This window comes from Yarrowia lipolytica, chromosome 1C, assembly GCF_001761485.1.
Source record: "Yarrowia lipolytica chromosome 1C, complete sequence".
Lineage (NCBI taxonomy): Eukaryota > Fungi > Ascomycota > Dipodascomycetes > Dipodascales > Yarrowia > Yarrowia lipolytica.
Window position 1 is genome coordinate 2406241 of NC_090772.1, and position 19398 is coordinate 2425638.

The 19398-nt window shown below is 51.7% G+C and overlaps 8 protein-coding genes across 8 annotated transcripts; 3 read left to right on the forward strand and 5 right to left on the reverse strand.

Annotated features, from left to right (window-relative positions):
- Nucleotides 1–178: 178 nt before the first annotated feature.
- On the reverse strand, nucleotides 179–1918 carry YALI1_C24081g (uncharacterized protein; the record flags this gene model as incomplete). The annotated part of the gene is made up of 1 exon (XM_501922.3): nucleotides 179–1918. The coding sequence occupies one exon, from the start codon at nucleotides 1916–1918 to the stop codon at nucleotides 179–181; it is 1740 nt and encodes a 579-aa protein (XP_501922.3).
- A 4256-nt stretch (nucleotides 1919–6174) lies between these two features.
- Nucleotides 6175–7551, forward strand: YALI1_C24124g (uncharacterized protein; the record flags this gene model as incomplete). The annotated part of the gene is made up of 1 exon (XM_066094094.2): nucleotides 6175–7551. One exon carries the CDS (start codon nucleotides 6175–6177, stop codon nucleotides 7549–7551), a length of 1377 nt encoding a protein of 458 aa, XP_065950166.2.
- Nucleotides 7552–8710: 1159 nt separating this feature from the next.
- On the reverse strand, nucleotides 8711–10342 carry YALI1_C24165g (uncharacterized protein; the record flags this gene model as incomplete). The annotated part of the gene is made up of 1 exon (XM_501924.3): nucleotides 8711–10342. One exon carries the CDS (start codon nucleotides 10340–10342, stop codon nucleotides 8711–8713), a length of 1632 nt encoding a protein of 543 aa, XP_501924.1.
- Nucleotides 10343–12059: 1717 nt separating this feature from the next.
- On the forward strand, nucleotides 12060–12569 carry YALI1_C24183g (uncharacterized protein; the record flags this gene model as incomplete). The annotated part of the gene is made up of 1 exon (XM_068282442.1): nucleotides 12060–12569. One exon carries the CDS (start codon nucleotides 12060–12062, stop codon nucleotides 12567–12569), a length of 510 nt encoding a protein of 169 aa, XP_068138543.1.
- Nucleotides 12570–13379: 810 nt separating this feature from the next.
- YALI1_C24198g (uncharacterized protein) lies at nucleotides 13380–13839 on the reverse strand (the record flags this gene model as incomplete). Its single annotated transcript, XM_068282443.1, has 2 exons — nucleotides 13380–13588; nucleotides 13695–13839. 2 exons carry the CDS (start codon nucleotides 13837–13839, stop codon nucleotides 13380–13382), a joined length of 354 nt encoding a protein of 117 aa, XP_068138544.1.
- YALI1_C24200g (uncharacterized protein) lies at nucleotides 13838–15583 on the forward strand (the record flags this gene model as incomplete). The annotated part of the gene is made up of 1 exon (XM_501925.3): nucleotides 13838–15583. The coding sequence occupies one exon, from the start codon at nucleotides 13838–13840 to the stop codon at nucleotides 15581–15583; it is 1746 nt and encodes a 581-aa protein (XP_501925.3).
- Nucleotides 15584–15643: 60 nt separating this feature from the next.
- YALI1_C24222g (uncharacterized protein) lies at nucleotides 15644–16269 on the reverse strand (the record flags this gene model as incomplete). The annotated part of the gene is made up of 2 exons (XM_068282444.1): nucleotides 15644–16008; nucleotides 16218–16269. The coding sequence occupies 2 exons, from the start codon at nucleotides 16267–16269 to the stop codon at nucleotides 15644–15646; spliced, it is 417 nt and encodes a 138-aa protein (XP_068138545.1).
- A 474-nt stretch (nucleotides 16270–16743) lies between these two features.
- On the reverse strand, nucleotides 16744–17003 carry YALI1_C24231g (uncharacterized protein; the record flags this gene model as incomplete). The annotated part of the gene is made up of 2 exons (XM_068282445.1): nucleotides 16744–16909; nucleotides 16963–17003. 2 exons carry the CDS (start codon nucleotides 17001–17003, stop codon nucleotides 16744–16746), a joined length of 207 nt encoding a protein of 68 aa, XP_068138546.1.
- Between the last annotated feature and the right edge of the window lie 2395 nt (nucleotides 17004–19398).

Sequence of the window (19398 nt, forward strand, 5' to 3'; positions counted from 1 at the left end):
CGCGTAGCCTACATCTCACTGCTCTTTCAATCAATAAATTACTGTGTATAAATAACCAGACTCAAGTCTAGGGATTGTGGGAGGGATAGTGGTATAGGTAACAGAAGAGTTACTGGCAAACTGTGTGTCCACTCACTGCAATGGTGGTTGCAGTTTCCGCTTGCTAGTTGGACGTTGGTTACATATACAACGGTTGGGGGATACCCTGCTGTCTATCTCCCTCCTCCGGGTTAGGAGGCGGCATCATTCCTCCAGCCTGCATAGCGATGCCCATCATCTGTGTTCCATCCTGCGCACCGCCAACGGGACCATGTTCTATAGGTTGGCCCATCATCATTGGCTGATGGTGGTTGGCGTGGGCGTTCTGCGGGACGTTCTGCATACCATCCAGAGGCATTTGTTGTTGCTGGGGAACCTGCTGAGGCACTTGCTGAGACATTTGCTGAGGCACCTGCTGAGGTGGCATTTGCTGCTGCTGCTGCTGCTGGGGAACTTGCTGTTGAGGAGGAACCTGTTGCTGAGACATCTGCTGCTGGGCCATCTGCTGTTGAGCCATTTGCTGCTGAGCCATCTGTTGTTGGGGGACTTGCTGCTGCGGGACCTGTTGTTGGGGAGGCATCTGTTGGACCTGCTGAACCCCAGGTTGAGGAATTGTAGGGACTTGGGGAATGGGTACAGGAGCAGGAACATTATTAATGACAATGTTTGTGTTCAGCACCTCATCGAGCGTTGCAGCCGGAATTTTGGCTCCATTGCCATTCTTAAAGTCCAAAACGATGCTCTTCAGGCCCTTGACCTGGTCTCTGAGTCGTGCAATCTGCTGGTTCAAGTTGTCGTTTTCACTGGCATAGAACTCCACCTTTGCCTCCAGGTTTGCCAGCCACTGCTTCTTTCGCTGTCGGCACTTGAGAGCAGCCACCCGGTTTCGCTCCAGGAAACATTTTCGTTTTTCCTCCTCGTCCATGGGCTCTCCGTCGGGCCCAGTTTCGGAGGCTGCCATAGCAGCGGCCTCCTCTTCCTCCTGTTTGATTTCTGTCTTTGTCTTCTTTCGCTTCTTAGCGGGTGGCAAAGGTTCCTTTGGCTCGTCAGGGGAAGCCTTGTCCTTTTTCTCTCGTTTCTTTCCTCCCTTTTTGCCCTTGGCAGCTGGAGCAGTGGAGGCAGCAGCAGCAGCAGCCTGGACTCCTTGCGATGGTTGAGGAGGTTGGGCAGCCTGTGCTCCCTGAGGGGGTTGTTGTGAAGGGACTGTCTGAGCCGGGGCGGTCTGAGCAGGAACAGGTTTGGCTTTCTGCTCTTCAGGGGTATCGAGATTGAAGAGCGCAGAGAGGCCCCCTGGGGTAGTTTTGCCGTCCTGTTGGGCTGCAACTGCTGCGGCAGCCGAAATAGGAGTCAGTTGGCCTCCAGGGGTCAGACCTGACCGAATGCCGCTCTCGGCAAAGCTTCTATGTCTGAGGGACGACACGAGTGATGAGAACGCACCTGGAGATTGTGCTCCGGGTGTGCCAGCATTCCATCCGGGGAATCCTGCTGGGGTGCCTCCATTTTGTGGTTTTTGCAGGAAAATTGCTGGCGACAGAGGGCCTGTTTCGAATCCAGAAATGCCCGCAGAAGGGGTGTTGGTGCCAGATCCGCTCTGGGCAATCTCGGAGAGCGGAGGCAGGATCCGGTTGCCTCCCGGGGTGAATACTCTAGCCAGAGGAGTCAGTTTAGGCGACTTGTGGGGGTTGTTGTCCATAGACGCATTTCGGGAGTGCGAGAGTCGAGGAGCTCCATGGCGTTTCTTGTCATCGTCGGGCGCCGCAAACGACTGCTCGAACGGATTGGGTTCAAGGTCAAAGGTCGTTTTGCGAGTGCCAACCGAGTCCTGCGAAGACACTGACGTTTTTCGGGCCGTAGGAGAGGTGGAGTCTGCTTTGGACATGGTGTGACGTGTGTGTGTGTGTGTGTGTGTGTGTACGGCGGCTTTATCTTGGATTCTTTGGGTTCGATTTGTGTTGGGGATGTCGAGGGAGTCCGTGCGCGCCTTGAGTTCGCGTCCTGTCGCGTCCGCTTTTTTTTGGCGTATTAATGAGTGTGCTGAGATAGGCACGTACAGTTGTACTATGGGTTGCGTGATGACGTAGTTCTTCTTGGGACAAGGTGGTTTTGGATTTTAGCTTTTGGGGGGTGAGGGAGTTGGGTTTGGCGGGTACATTTGGGTCCGGTACATTGGGGACCGGTGGGGAAGAGGAGCAGCTGTTTGGGGGCAACTGGAGGCGGGCGTAGGGGAGCTGTGGGGGGGGCGCTCCGGCGGGTCTTGGAACTGTCGAGAGTTGATTCGCAGCTTCCTATTTCGCCCCAGCCCTCTCCAACACCCATCTTATAGCCATCTCGATTCCCCCCACAAGTTTACACACGCTATGACGTAATTTCGGTGGCTTATGTGTTTTCTGCGCCGTCCAGAACCGCTACAATGCGGTTGACGCAAGTTCGAGTACAGTACGAGTATAACTAGAAGTCGTTATTCCATTCAGACACATGTCCTCGACCTCACCTCTGCTCGCAGCATTACTCATAGCTACAGCTACCGCAGCTCGCTCTCTCCAAATGTGGGGGAGGCTTTAACTGGCCCGATTGACACGTGAGAACGGTATGCATCATAATCCCGAGCTATGTATGTTGGTGCAAGGCGTGGCGGTAGGTGATACGGTGGTGATACGGTGGTGATACGGTGGTGATACGGTGGTGATACGATGGTTGTAGGTAATATGAACGGGTCACGTGATGCAACAGGCTCACGTGATGCTGTGCTCGGACCATATCTGTCGTTCGGTGCATGTACATGTTCCCCACGTTAACCTCGGCTATTTTTATTAGTCTCGAAAATAGGGTTCCGAAATTGGAGACGATATTGCATCTTCAGAAACGGGTGGGTATATCTGAGTGGAGTAGCTGACAAATTATGACGAGTCTTTGTACAAGTAGGCAGTTTCGAAAACGTGACTGGCGACCAGTTAATGATTTGGCCAACCATGTCTCCAGAATCATTCCATTTGATGTGGATCTACGAGTCTCTCTTGCCAGTACCAAATATCGGTGGATGTAAGGCACTGAGAACGAGTATGTACATACTAATACAACCATACTGTCCTCGTTCCATGCTCGAGACACATCTACTTGTAGATCGTCCAGTGAATATCAATGCATGTACAGTACAGTATGTACTCGTACAAGACTCGTACAAGACCCCTTATGGATCTTTGACGCTCCAGGGCAGAAAGTCTCGGCTGACAGCTCCCCAAGCCTGACAAGCACAAGTCCGAATTGAAGTCCGGATTGCAGGTCCGAATCGCAGTCCGAATTGCACGAGCAGTATGTAGACTTGTAGGAACCGCTCCAATCACTGGCAGTTACTCCTCGAGATGGACATACTTGTATCGTCGCCCTATGTACTCGTAATGCAAGGGATTCCACCAGACATTCCTGCCACAATGGCAGGGTCCGTGAAAACGCCGACCACTGACAAGATGCCTTGTTCGTCTTGACCACGGACTAACTGGCACAAGCGAGATTAACGTCGTCGGAGACTATTCGGCACACAAGGCCAGACTGTGTGGCACGTCTCATCTCTCGTACCGACCTCTGTCAACAGTCTAACCGATTTTTAATGCTCGATATTACCAATGTTTCTTTGTGTCTTTTAACCAGAACAACCGAGCAGACCCGAACAGGTGCCGAACATGTGAATAGCAGTGCTGGAGCTCCATCAGTAAGCATAATAACACAGCTGCCCAGCGACCTCCGCCCAGCGACCTCTACCCAGCGACCTCGGGCACGTGACTATCTGCTCCGTTCCTCGCGGTCGCTGGCACGCTGGCAAATCTGGGGTCTCCACATTTTCCCCCGGATGTCTTGTTCCGTAGCGTGACTCATGCGGAATGACGTGAATGTAGGAGGGGCTGAGAATGGGGTCCGCAGTTGATAACCGGGGATTATTGGCCGGCGGCATTGTCAACCAGGTGTTTTCACTGGCGTTCCTAGAATAAAAAGAAATAGGCGACCCCCTTGAGCGAGTTCAGCGGCGGCAAAAATGCCTGTTGAAACACCTACTTTGTTCCCAGCACCCCCATCGGATAAATGGAGACGCATACATCGGCTATGTTTGGATACGATCTTGGGCCGGTGTGCGTGGTGTGCGCGGTCATTTTGTTCTCCTTTTGGACCCACGCAAGGTTCAACCGAACCCCGGATTCGACTGTGAAAACGAACAACGGTTTAGTGCGGTTTAAAAAGTATCAAGTTCAGGGAGGGAAGCGATCCAGGCCAACAGCCATGACCAAGAAACCAAGCGACCAAGACATCTGAAGACCAACAAAACCAATAATCGCTCACCAGATGCTCCCCAAACACTAACGGCAGACTCTACTCCAGATTTGCACTTGTAGGACCCCGATATCGGGTTGCAGATCATGGTGTCATAATCTCTGAACGTGAAGGTTAGGTGGAGGGGATGTTTTGGCCAGAAATGAGCGGTTTTGTGAGCTTGGAGACGGTAAATCGGACACGCCCAGCGTGAGGATTCCATAGACCCCCTCCTTTTGCCAGTATATCCACCGCAGCACCCACCATGAGCGACATCTGATATCGTGCCGCGACCACTACCCCAAATAAGCTCCAACTAATATGCCGAGGCAGGTGGGAAACTATGCACTCCAGTTGACGCTGTAGAAGCACATGGAAGGTGCGGAGGCGGTGGCAACGAGGGGCATGAGCCATCAACGAGGAACCACAGACAAGGCAAGGGGGGAAACGCGACCGGAATCTCTCGCGGTCACGTGACCCGCCCGGGTTCACTCGTCCATGTTGTGTCTCTGGTGTCTTCGGCCGACTCGCATTGGTTAAACTTCCACCACCGCAATCACGTCCCACTGGCCAAACTTTTTCTGCTTTCTCTGACTTTTTCTGGCCAAAAGGCAACGTCGGAAAGGGTCGGGAGGATTCGGAACCGACGAAAATCGGCCGGCTCCAGCGGGGGTAGTTCGGCAGTCCTGGTGGGAGCTCTAGGGGAGCTGTGGTCTGTGTAGGGCGCGGGTCCGGGTTTGTTGGGTGTCAAATCACGTGTTTTTGCCCCCCCGCTGAGCCGGACTCCGACAACCGTGTCTCCAACGGCCTGACTAAGCTGCTCCCAGCACTCTGCCGTAGCGTTGGTCTGTCCTGTCGCACTCTGTTCAAAGACAGAAGAAAGAAAAAGCTAACCTCCACGTCAGAGACAATGGTAGAAGGCTTGTTCCTTGCAACCGAGGAGAGTGAGTGTTCTCGGCACGAGCATCATGGGCGATCTGGAGGGTATTTTTGAGGGGAAAAAACGGGATCAGGACAAACAGAGGCCACAGACCGGGAATCTGGGCCCCAAAACGGCCTTTTCCCGTCGCAAAACCGGTCTACATACACCCCTTCGGCCCGCCACAGGCCGGTGTGAAAAACCCTAAAGCTTGCTTCAAACCAGACGGACGCACAGCAAGACACATCATGAAGAGTCACCTGCAGTATATATAGATCTGGGGATCCCCAGTAGACTGACCAAGCATACAAAAAGTGAGTATCCAACAGCGACACGTGAGATGGCAGAGACACAGAGACGTGTCTACATGGTTGGACAAGTCTCCACATTCGCCAGAGACGTATCCACATACAAACACAATCTCACAGCTGATCTGCTCCTGTGACAGCACAGTACATGTTAGTGGATGAGGTGTTGTGTGGTGGGTTAAATGGGTGGACTGATTCAGTGGCATCGGTGGCGACACCCTCTACTCTTCATGTCGTCACCTACCGTTCGGAATCCCAAAAATCTGATGAACTAAACGATTTCTGGCCAAAACACAATTTTGCCAAAGAAGTCGGTCTCACCAATGCAAGTGTCACATCAAACATCTGTCCCGTACTAACCCAGTGTCCGAACAGCAGCGATTCAACAACGAAGTCGAGGAGATCAAGAAGTGGTGGTCTTCCCCCCGATGGAAGCACACCAAGCGTGTCTACTCTCCCGAGGACATTGCCTCCCGACGAGGAACCATCAAGGTCCCCCAGGCCTCTTCTCAGCAGGCTGACAAGCTCTTCAAGCTGCTCCAGGAGCACGAGAAGAACCACACCGCCTCCTTCACCTACGGTGCCCTCGACCCCGTCCAGGTGACCCAGATGGCCAAGTACCTCGACTCCATCTACGTTTCCGGATGGCAGTCTTCTTCTACCGCCTCCACCTCCAACGAGCCCTCTCCCGATCTGGCTGACTACCCCATGGACACCGTCCCCAACAAGGTCGAGCACCTGTGGTTTGCCCAGCTCTTCCACGACCGAAAGCAGAACGAGGAGCGACTGTCTCTGCCTGAGTCCGAGCGATCCAAGCTCCCCGCCCCCGTCGACTACCTGCGACCCATCATCGCCGATGCCGACACCGGTCACGGAGGTCTTACTGCCGTCGTCAAGCTCACCAAGATGTTCATCGAGCGAGGTGCCGCCGGTATCCACATTGAGGACCAGGCTCCCGGTACCAAGAAGTGCGGTCACATGGCCGGTAAGGTTCTTGTCCCTATCCAGGAGCACATCAACCGACTGATTGCCATCCGAGCTTCTGCCGATATCTTCGGCTCTGACCTCCTGGCCATTGCCCGAACCGATTCCGAGGCTGCTACTCTTATCACCTCTTCCATCGACTACCGAGACCATTACTTCATTGCTGGTGCCACCAACAAGGATGCTGGCCACCTCGTCGACGTCATGGTCGCCGCCGAGCTCGAGGGCAAGCAGGGCGCCGCCCTCCAGGCCGTTGAGGACGAGTGGAACCGAAAGGCCGGTGTCAAGCTCTTCCACGAGGCTTTCGCCGATGAGGTCAACGCCGGCTCTTACTCCAACAAGGCTGAGCTCATCGCCGAGTTCAACAAGAAGGTCACCCCTCTGTCTAACACCCCCGCTCTTGAGGCCCGAGCTCTGGCTGCTCGACTCCTCGGCAAGGACATCTACTTCAACTGGGAGGCTGCCCGAGTCCGAGAGGGCTACTACCGATACCAGGGAGGAACCCAGTGTGCCGTCAACCGAGGTATTGCTTACGCTCCCTACGCTGACCTCATCTGGATGGAGTCCAAGCTGCCCGACTACGCTCAGGCCAAGGAGTTCGCCGAGGGTGTCAAGAACGCCGTCCCCCACCAGTGGCTGGCTTACAACCTGTCTCCCTCTTTCAACTGGACCACCGCCATGTCGCCCGAGGACCAGGAGACCTACATCAGCCGACTGGCCAAGCTCGGCTACGTGTGGCAGTTCATCACTCTGGCCGGTCTGCACACCAACGCTCTCATCTCCGACAAGTTCGCCAAGGCTTACTCTGAGCGAGGCATGAAGGCTTACGGTGGTGAGATCCAGCAGCCCGAGATTGACCAGGGTTGTGAGGTTGTCAAGCACCAGAAGTGGTCCGGTGCTGAGTACATTGACGGTATCCTGCGAATGGTTACCGGAGGTATCACCTCTACCGCCGCCATGGGTGCCGGTGTCACTGAGGACCAGTTCAAGTCCAAGCTTTAAGCAGTTTGTTTAGCAAAATATATTTAACGAGTTTGATAGAGGCGCTGGACTACATAATTACTGAATCACGCGTACATGTTTCAGCTCAAATTGTATCACGGTTTCTTTGTAGCAATGGAGGGGGAGAGTTGACAAGGCATTAGAGAAGAGAGCGAGAGGAGAAGACAAGTGGATAGACGACTGCAATCATATGATCTGCACAAACTGCGATGTTTTCCTGTCAGATCATGTTCTTTTGCTCATAGTTAAGCTATCGTGACTTTACGGATCCGCCGAGCATCTTAGTAGCGAGGTTTGCGGTCTGGGCTGATCGGCTTTTGTTGATCGGGTTCGGAACGAATTAGAAGTGGGTCGATAGCAATGATCAATTCGGGGTGAGTGAGTGCGGTTAGTGGGAAACCGGGGAGATACTGTGGGGATTTAGGGGACAGTGTTAAGAAGAGGAAGGGGTGAGGGAGGTGAGGTGAGGGAGAGGGAATTATAGAGGTTTATGTAGTAACTGATATTTTGTTAGTTTGGTCACCTCAATGTGTCCATATTGAGACGGAGAGGCTCTATTGTATGATCTAGGGGTCAGATTAGGAGTGTTATCGTGTAGAGTTGCCCTGAAAAAGAAACCCGAATAATGTTGGTGCTGATAGTTGGAGACTGTACTTCGGATGGTCTTTTTTGGTCGACAGAGCTGTTTTATTGGACTCATAACCGTTGGATCAGCCTCAAAAACAGAGTCATCTGTGATTATCTGTTGCTTTGGGCGCAGGGCTGAACCAGTGATGCAGGCCTGGCTACAGAATGAGTTACATATATATCCATTGGCGTGATCAGTCCCGTAACATTCCACATATCCACCATTGACCAGCTCGTGCGTCTCTTATCGTTCATTTGTTATTCAGAAATGGATTATCTCGCATAATCTCGCATAAGCGAGACTTGGCGTTGGACGTATCGCATGAGCCGCAGGAAGATCGGAAGAGCGGTTCACCCCCCCCCCCCCCCCCGTTCCAGTTGAACCCCAGGAAGTTCCCAAGGATGACACATGCATCGAAATTCCCAACAAAAAAACGCTTACCACTACTACTGCTGCTGCTCTGATCACACATAGATTCTAATACAGACTCTGGACTCCCTGCTCCCTCTCCACACGACTTTTTTTCGATCCTCAAACAGCATATCGGAAATACCGATTCTGCTTATCTGTCAAATCCATCAATTGGACCCGCTCCAACTCCTCCGGGGTGGGTGTCGGCTCGTTCTTATCTCTCCACCGGTTCTCAACGATATTGACCCACAGCAGAATGCCGTTGAGACCCATGGCGACACAAAAGAGAACCACCATCGATACCTTGGCAGGCACATACATGGGGGCATCTTTGGCCCGGAAGGTCTGGGGTCCAATAATGTTGCCTACACAGTATCCAATCAGCAGAATGGCGTTAACCGTCACTTTCTTAGTGTGTCCCGCGGTGTTGGAGGCCACAGAAGAGAGCATACAGATGAATCCCAGGGGGTAAAGAATGAGCAGGTAGAGACCGGCGAGACCGGCTGATTGGTTGTGGGGCATAAAAGCCAGCAAACAAATGGCCATGAACGCTATCGCTTGAGCTACCAGGCTGACAATGAGTCGTTGTTGAGTGTATTGGGCAATGATTCCAAACAGAATACAGCCCACAAACTCGGTGGCTCCCTGGGGGGTTTGCAGAAGCAGTCCTCTGACCGGTCCGAGTCCCAGAGTCTCGGAGAACAGGATGGTGTTGAAGTTCGTGATTCCTCCGTTTGGAATGTTCTGGCAGAGACAGAAGAAGAAGTAGATCCAGGTTCGGTAATCTCTGAAGGCTTCGAAGAACTGGTCTTTTTTGAACTTTTTGTTTTCAAAGCCCTGCTGGTTGTCTCTGATTCGAATCAGCACCAGCTTGCGTTCTTCCTCGGTCAGAAACCAGGCCTTCGAAGGGTCGTCAGGGACATGGACAGAGAAAACGATTCCCACCACGATGGTGATAACTCCAGTGATGATGAAAATGAGTCTCCACCCCGCAATGGGCACGTGATGGTTCACAGCCAGGCCATAGGCCATGAAAGAGCCCACCAAAAGCCCTAGACCATTAGATCCCAGCCAGATGGCGGTTCGCAGAAACTGTTCCTCTCGTTTGTACCACTGGGCAGTCAAAACTACAAAGGCCGGGGTCACTGCGGACTCTAGCATACCCAGAATGGTTCGCAGAGCAATGAAGCCGGGATAGTTTGGCGCAGCGTGAAGACACAAGACAATACCCCAAAGGATGATGAATCCAGAAAGAGTCTTGGACAGAGGGAAATGTTGCAGCAGATATACCGAGGGGAACTCGAAAATGAGATAGCCAAGGTAAAAGGCCGTTCCTGACCACGAGTAGTCGTCTCCTTCCATTCCGAGATCGTCTCGTAGACCCATTACAGAGGCCGTACTGTTGGTGCTCTTGTCCATGTACTGGACCGCATAAATCATCATCATGATGGGCATCATGTACATGTCAATCTTGCGGAGAAGTCGACGATCAGTTGCTTTGTCTAAGGTGTACGGGACTTCAATGATTTGGGCTTCCGAAGAGGACTTGGGCGAGTCGTCAGGTAGAGGCTTTTCCAACTGGACAGTGTCCAAATTTTCCTTGTGAGACGACGAAGTCACATTCTCAGGTGACTCAGTTCTCTCGGTGTCGTCGTTGATGGAAGTTCTCACCTCATTCACTGCCGTAATATCTCCTTCACCCCCGTCAACAGAGGGGAGCTTCTCAATGTCGATGTTGTTGTTGGAAGTCATTACTGACAGACCACAACCAACCCCGGATCTCTCTTATATATACCACCGACTGGAGGTTTTGTCTCCGCAACACACCCCACAAAAGGTCTGCTCGATGTGGGGCACCTATAGACACATCTAGCTAACATCTAGTGTCGTGCGCGTCCAGTGTCTGCATTGAGATGTGGGGTAGGGATTCCTAGCATGAAAAGGACCGATTCGGAGCTCATGTTGATGGCAGAATCATTCACAGAGTCATTATGAAGATGCACAAACTCTTCCAGCCGCCATTCTGTCACCTCAAGCACCGTTTTCAGGTCGCTTCTGCACGTCCACCAAATCCGCCAGCTAGACTAGCCCCCAAACCAGCAGTCTAGCGGATTATTCAGGCAGTTGCAGACGTGGGCTGTCTATTATAGCTTCCAGATCAGGCAAAGATTTTTGGACCGTAGTGGGCGAGAAGACATGTTGCCTATTTTAGCAGTTGCAACAGCAGAGGGGGCGGTATATTTCTTTCACATGAGGGAAAGGTATAAATTTTGGTATCAAAATGCTGACACTGACGAGGCGAGTTTGGTGGTAGCATTTATATTTTGGTGGCACTGTCATTTGGTGACTTTTTGGAAGATTGTGTTTTAAGGTGGGGTTGATGTAGAGTGAGGAGATATTGTCGAGCAATACGACATTGTAAGTAGGAGGTATTTTTGTTCATTTGTCTGTGTCACTTTCCATTTTTCCATTTTCCATTTTCCATTTTCCATTTTCCATTTTCCCCATTTTTTTATTGTTTTATTGTTTTTATTGTTTTATTGTTTTATATTTTATTCTACAGAAATTCCACTTAACACTATCTCATAATCTCTTGCCCCACTTAATCCTGTTCTCGGCTCTAGCTCAAGATTCGAAACACACCAGCGTTTGGCACGTGACGTGGAGGTTTTTTGGTGACAAGCGAGGTCGTCTGCTGGGCACGTGACGTGGTTTTTTTTTTGGTGACGTGCAAGCGAGGTCGTCTGTCTTTTTGGCGACTTTGGCGGCTTTGGCAGTTTGGCAGTTTGGCGGCTTCGGTGAGTCAGACAAGCCACTGTCTCACTTGGAGAACTGTTAAGACAGACAGACAGACAGACAGAGACAGAGACAGACGTGCTGAGACAAACAGAACATGTACTTGTGCTGATACTCGTACTGTACTGAGATTTCGTTGCTGCGACCCCTGCAATGGTGCGGGGGAAGAGAACGGGCAATTGTAGTAATTGTTGCGATGGCATCCAAGGGAGAAATTTCTCAATTGATCAATTGCAATTAATATTCTGCGGTGGACACTCTTGACTGCAAGCCATTGTGGTACTATCGTACCCCGGCACCCCAATCAATGCCATCTACTCGATCACTAGATGACCATCGACACGCATCGGCCTGAGTTAATGCCGACTCCGAGACCCGACAACCCAATCCGAGGCTCCGACCGTCTCCTCCCCGCTGCGACTGCCTACTCGTACGCCATCCCTCCATATCACCTCACTGGAACCCTGTTGAAGACAGTCTTAGGCCAGGCTTTGCGCGAAATAATGGCCCAGAGTAACCGCCAGCACCTTTCCACAACAAGAGCCAAAGCCAGAAGGTCTCCAACCGTGCGTCTACAATGCGATATCCGATACGAGCAGAGGACGCTAACTTGTGTCTCCAGCAGTCGAGCACCGAGGGTTTGTCTTGGCTCCAACGCTGAGGCTGTTTGCTGATGCCAAGTCAAGTGGGGCGACCAAGTCTTGGTCATAAATCACCGGTGCAACCTTTTCGTGACAATAGACGTTTTTCTGGTGGTGTGAGCATTCAAGTGCCTTCTCCCCCCACCATTAACTTCAAACCAGAAGACTTTGGACCCCCACTGGGCCCCCACGAGCCCGGGGACAGGTTTCCGAGCCCATCGTCACCCGTGTACAGCAGTTACTCCGTGGAAAATGCTCCTCCAGGACCCAGCCAGCTGCCATTTATCATATGCCATTTCCGTGCTATCGACCCCGCTGTCTCACAGAAGAACCCAGTCTCACTTATTCCTGCTCAGGGTCGTGCTTCTGGACGAGTCTATTGGTGTCCACGTGGGGATATAAGAGGTGTGTGTTTGTCCTGGTTGCGATCGACGCTAGGCATACGCGATACGGATGTTAAAACCGGGAAAGCAAAGTGGCCAGCGAAATTAGTAACAATTAGATCCAGATGCGAAGACACGGCAAGACTATGGATCCGGTAGCGCCAGTAGTGCCAACGTGCCGGCCATTCTAGCTAGTGGCTAGTGAGCTATGTTACACGTTGGTGGACTGGTAAAGGTCGCTAGTCGACTTCTCAACCCCATCCGCCACCGATCAACGTTACCGTTGTACCTACTTGCACGTTGATTGTCCACCCATCGGATCCACGTTGATTGTTCTGTCCTTGTTCGTCTGTTCCTTTTCTTTTCCAGCCCAAATCGTGGTTTAATGTCGACAATAGAGTTATCTACTAGTGCGCATCTGGCGCCTACCGAGTCTTGGGCCGTACCTGGCACCGTCTACGGGCACTTGTCTGGGTCTTTGACACATTTCCAAGTTTTACCAATGTTTGACCAAGCCCCCGGCCAATTACAGACGCCGCAGTATCGGTGGTTCCCCTCCTAAGCCAGAAGGTTTGAGACAGCCAGCAATACAATGTGCTTGAACAATTCTTCGAGGTCAACTTGATCTACAGCATCTACTTGCCCTGCCGAGTACAAGAAACCAGGCTGCATACACACTCTCTTTCACGGCACACATGGAATCGCGGAATCGTGGGTCTTAAAAGTATTTTCTCACTACTGGCAAGTTAGCCATTGGTCGCGTGAGTCTAGACTTATCTAGGTTCCGTGTTTATGGGGAGGCTGAGAAAGCCAGGACACGGCATGTCTACAGCCGCCGCAGAGTGGAGGCCATGGTCTTCTGTCGTCGACTCGGGCCAAAAGACCACAGCTCCCCGTTGAAAGGAACCAAATCGCACCCACCCATCATCTCCGTGGATTTATAACCCATAACCCACTGCTAAAGGTTTGTCAACCACTTCCTGAACATGTATATATAGACTCTCTGCATCTTTTGCAAAAGCCAATGTCCACATGGGTGCTGTGAGTCCATGTATTGGCTGATAGATAAGGTCTATTAACTTTGATTTTGCGGTAGTCTGGGACAAGGTGGATCAATGTACAAGTCTCGGTGCGATTTCGCTCACGGTCAGCTGTCACCGGGCTGGACGCCTGCTTCTCTCACGCCTGATAAGTCGCGCAATATACACAAGGCAGGGCTTGGCGTCTTGGCATGTGCACGACACCATCGCCGTGCATCCCATTAGGTTCAGTGGGTGGTGAGACGGCATTCAAACTTTAAGGCCCTATTTGGAGCACGTGGATAAGTCGGCCACCGCTTTTTCTCAACTCTGTGCAATCTTTTTTCCAACTTTGACCGTATCCAGCATTGGCGTTTTTTCACCGACGCTAATTTTCTCGTTATAACCATGGACGGATCCACTGACGCTCCAATTCACCATCCAACACCGCCCGCAATGAGCTGGAAACGCCATTTCAACGGATCTGTCATCCGAGACGAGCTGTACTTCCCCTGGTCGGCTCGAGACAAGGCCCGAGACCAACAATCCAAAGATCCCGTCTACCAGGACGCCGAGGCGGCCGAGGGTCTGCCTGGAACCCATTATGACGCCCATGTGGAGGATGTCAACGAAGACGGCACCCCTCGAACTGTGTGGGGCAAAAACGGAAAGGCCTGGCCCGTCATGACCGCCGGAGCAGGTCTTTTCTCCGACGGATACGTCAACAACTCCATGGGAACTGTCACCACCGTTCTCAAGCGAATCTACGGCAAAGAGTACTCTGCAAGCCGAAAGTCGCAGATTCTGCCGGCCATTGTGTTTGTGGGAACCGTGGTGGGCATGCTGGTGTTTGGCTACGTTGCTGACTACCATTCCCGAAAGCTGGGCATGGTAATCTCCACCATGATCCTCATCATCTTCACCATTCTATGCTCGGGCTCGTGGGGAGCTGGAGGCAAAAAGAACATGGACGGAATGTTGGCGGCACTCATCACCTACCGATTCTTCATGGGTATCGGTCTGGGAGGAGAATACCCGGCCGGATCAGTGGCCTGTGCAGAAGCCTCGGCCATCATGGGTCGAGGTACCCGAAACCGATGGTTCATTCTCTTCACCAACTTTATGATTGATTTCGGCTTTGTATGCTCGGCGTTTGTTCCCTGTGTTCTGTGGTGGATCTTCCACGACCGACATTTGCAGGCCGTGTGGCGTCTGACCCTCGGACTGGGCGCCATTCCTCCTCTGGGTCTCTTCTACCTGCGAACCAAGTTCAAGGAGAACCCGTCGTTCATGAAAAACAACTTCAAGCGAACCCGATTCCCCTACTGGCTGGCCATCAAGTACTACGGAGTCCGTCTGGCCTGTGTGTCGCTCATTTGGTTCATCTACGACTGGGCCTCGTACTCCTACGGACTCTATGCGTCCAGTATTTTGGACAACCTGAACCCCAACCAGTCGCTAATCAAGAACTTTGGATACACCACCATCATCAACCTGTGGTATCTACCCGGCTCGTTCCTCGGAGCCATCTGCGCCGACTACCTGGGTCCCCGTCTGACCCTGATCATCGGAGTAGTTGCACAGGCCGTGGTTGGATATATCATGGCCGGTATTTACACCCATCTGAGTAAGCCCGAGAACGTGGCGGGCTTCATTTGTATGTATGGCGTGTTTCTGGCGCTTGGAGAGTTTGGTCCCGGAGACCAGATTGGTCTGATTGCCTCCAAGACCTGTGCCACTCCCATCCGAGGCCAATACTACGCCATTGCTGCCGCCATTGGCAAGATTGGTGCCTTTGTGGGAACCTATTGTTTCCCTGCCATCCAGAAGTCGGTGGGACACGGCGACCCCGACTCCGTCGAGGGTCAGCAGGGCCCCTTTTGGGTCTCGTGTTCCATGAACATTCTCTCGGCCGTTCTGGCCTACTTCCTGCTGCCCTCCATCACCCAGGAGACCATCCAGGACGAGGACCGGCTCTTCCGAGAGTACCTGGTGGGCCACGGCTTCGACGTGACTCTCATGGGCGACGCTGAGTTTGCCGATGGCGCCAACGCCTCCTCCGAGGACCAGACCGAGTTCAAGGAGGGCCACGAGCCCCAGCATAGCAGCGACGAGCAGGAGCATCTTCCTTCCAAGTTGGAGGCTATTCAGTAGACTGGATGAGCTCGACAAAAAAAACTCGGAGAAATAACGTGCCTACCACAGGCCCCCTTTTTATAAGTAATCAGTAATCTTGTGTTTGAATGACGGGAAGAGTACGAGTACATCTAGACGGGAAGGTGATTCTGGTCTATCAGGTATTGGTCGCATCGTAGAGGTCGCGGATGGGAGTTTCACCTTTCTAGATGATATCACCGCAACGTATCTGTTGGATATCAGATGGAGTATCACCAGTTGGACAACAGAGTCGCTGCCGAGTCTTTGATTGCCGCCGAATCTTTGATTGCCGCCGAGTCTTGGATTGACACTAGTGTAAACAACCCATGACGAGGCTCTGAGTGAGGCATGATGGGAGGAGGTCGGACGATCGACCCAATTGGTTATTGAACATTGTTGATTGGTTGGAGGTAATAACCATTCTCATTACCACCTCACAAGTCCGCCAATCGGACGATGGCTTGGGACAGTTACAAGTGTGTACTCGTACCATAGTCAGACAAGATTGGAAACCGTGTAAACAACTAGCATGAGTGCGTGGGTCACGTGGGTCACGTGAGTTGAAACTCAACTCCACAGCACGCGGCGTAGCTGCCCCTGAGTCAGGACAGTCACGTGAATGGGTGAGGACGGGGATGTCTATGGATCTGTATCGCCGCTGGAGACCGTGTTACCGTCACCATAGGTGTGTCCTAAAGCTCTCAGTAGCCAATATCTGCCGAGATCCCGGCTCGTGACTGGTCTCCATCATTCCATTGGCCAGGACTTGTTGCCGAGGTGTTGTCTATGTCATCGCACTATCTGTTGCCAGTGTCGTCTCATATCGTTGGTCTGTTGACGACACGTGTTGGCGATATCAATATCTGGTGCCAAGCAAACAGATATGAAGGGTGGCATGAACGTATTCGGACTGCTCTGCACAGAATCGGCATGGAAACGTCATGTGTCAGTGGGCTGGTGTGAAGGAATGTCAGACGACATGTTCGATACCTGTAGGCGTCACTGCAAGGAAGACTACCGTACTCGGCTTGCCATGAATATACCGTCCAGTACAGTAGTCGACATATTCCTATCGCGTTGTGGTATCTGTCTAACGCCATCGTGGTATCCGTCTAACATGGTAGGGGTATCTGTCTGTTGTTTTGCACGGTCATGACTCAGGAATGACTCAAGAGACTCGCTGATCGCGATTGACACTGACACTGACACTGACGCGGAAAACAAACCAGCAATGTTGCTCCCGGTCGTTTCCGGCCGTTATCGCCATCTCCGCCATCTCCACGGGACTTATCTCGGTCCCTGGCAGCCATAACAGCAATGCTCCTGCCGCCAAGGCGCCACCAAGTTAACCACCAAGGCAGCCAAGAGCATTAGACCGGCCACGATTGCCAAGTGGGCTACTGTAGCTGCTTTTCATGGCTTCCTAGACGCAGATGGTGGGCCAGTCGACTGTGATCGGAAAAAAGTGGAATGAGCAAAAAGTGGAATGAGAAAAAAGCAGCAGTGGTGAAAGCAGAATGCGACGAGTCTGGGGGACAAAGGAGTATGTACGAGAACGAGACTCATGTGCCTTCAGCGTCCTATACGAGCTTCTCGTATGAAAAAATAAACACGGCTCTTTTGCTCGTAAACTCGACAATCTAAACATGAGTCAAAAACTGAGAGCATCTGTCGGAGATCCGTCTTTGAGAATGTTGCAGAGATCCATACAAGTTGAAAAGTCGCCTGTGGATATAATTGACTACGTGCAATTGATTTATTTTTTCAGAATCGCACAATCTCTTCTGCTCGACGAGATAGGCTGGTGTCGCCGCCCTCCCCAAAACACAATCTGTTTACAGACGTCTCTCAGAGTTGGGAGATGGGGGCTAATGAAGAGGGACACTGTAGCCCTTCATACCAGGTACGCGGCTAGGGAAACTAGTTCATTAGAACCCCCAAACGTGGCTGTTTCCGACTATATGAAAATATTCCCAGGTTGCCACTCAAACATCTGTCCAAAATCCTCATTTCTCAAAATATCAGGTTTTTTTTGCTCCCCTGGCTCAAACTCCCATCACGAACCTTGCCTGGCCGGTTCCACATGTAAAAAATGATCAAATGTAAGTTGAATGAGTCGGAGACATGACTAACAAGTACGAGGTACCAGTTGCTCCGTTGGAATTCACTTTTTCCCTGACTTATCTTCTCCTCCTATACATCTATAACTCAGTCTATTTTTGTATCCACGTGCGTCCAACCACGTGGGCTTCTAGTGGAGCTGTCTCCAGACGACTGTTGTCCAGCCATTGTCCACGTCTGTCGGCTGTTTGGTCACTTGGCGGCCGCCAACGGGTATGCACTTTGTGACGTCAACGGTTGTGCATAGATGAATATGATCTGAGATAGAGGAGATGGGTTCAGGGTCCCGGGTCCTGAGTCCCGGAGTGATCTGCTCTGCCCACACTGGTACGTTTCGGCGGAGGCACGGCTATGCTCCAGTACGAGTACCGTACCTCTCACGCGACCACCGCGAAAGAAATGTTGACGGGCCAGCTACTGTAGGGTCAAAGCAGGTGCGGTCTGTGTCCCTTTCGTCTTTTTTTAGCGTCGTTCTACGTGCATGCATTTTAGCGCCGGCATAACGGCCATCAGACAGATCAGGCAGATTACGGACGGGATATACGAGGATAGGTAGCTGAATGGCGATAGATACATGGTTTTCTTGCGTCTTCCGGCGACCGGGGATCATCAGATTACTTTGGCCAACCTTTTTGCTTTTTTGCCGCCAAAATTCGTCAATCAATCGACTTTTTCAACGCCAAGTCCTAAGCGAAGGCAAGCGAGGGGCGCCAAGAAAAGTCTTGCGTAATCACCAGAGCCGTATACGAGATACAGGATAGCGGTTGGGGATTTGGCGGGATCTGGCGGATCTGGTGGGAATCTGGTGGGAATCTCGCGGGAATCTGCACACTGTAGAACTACTGTACTTGTAGTGCTACTGTACATACTTGTGGACAACCGTCTGACCTCCCTAAACGGTCTCTACAGGCTTTCGTGTCCGCGGAAGTTGCAAAAAAGAAACAGAGGCTCTAATGGGAGAAAACGTGTTTGGAGTATAGGATGGCAGCCCGTGAATTATAGATGTGGTGTGTTATAGGCTGGTTTTGGGCCGTTGCTAGTGAATGTTGTACTTATGATAGGGGGAGTGGAGGGGAGGGGTATACGGGAGTGGGGCATTTTCTTCGATTGCCGTTATCGTAGCCATATTGCAACCCCTCAATGAATCCAGTCACATGACAGCCCCTCTAGGAGGAGGTCAATGTCTCACTCTCATCTCTATCTGCCCTGTCTCACCGGCTTGTTCCTGCCAGCCTTACCTCATCTCCAAGAGCTTGGGAGTCTAAAAAAATGCACGTCTGAAAAACACGTGGGGGAGACGAGAAGGGTGATAGGAAAGAGGGGAGATGATGAAGGGTCTGACGGAGGGTTGCATGGTCAAGAAGAAAAGTGATAAACCGAAAAAAACGACGCCATTGCATTAGTAGTCTAGGATTATGCACTTTTTTGGTTTTTTTTTTTTACCATACAACAAGGGTCAGACAAACAACGACTATCAACCCTCATACCGACAGTCGACGGCTGTTCGAATCCCGCCCGCAACGCAACCGGGGTTTGATCGCAGACGCGCTACCCCGCTTTGTTTCCCCCACACGGGATTTCCCGTTCCCGTCGCCGTACAGATTTTCTGCCCAAAGAAAGAAACAAGTGCATTGACAAAAAGTTGCAAAAAAATGAAGAAAAAAAAAATTAAAAATTGAACATTAAAAAAC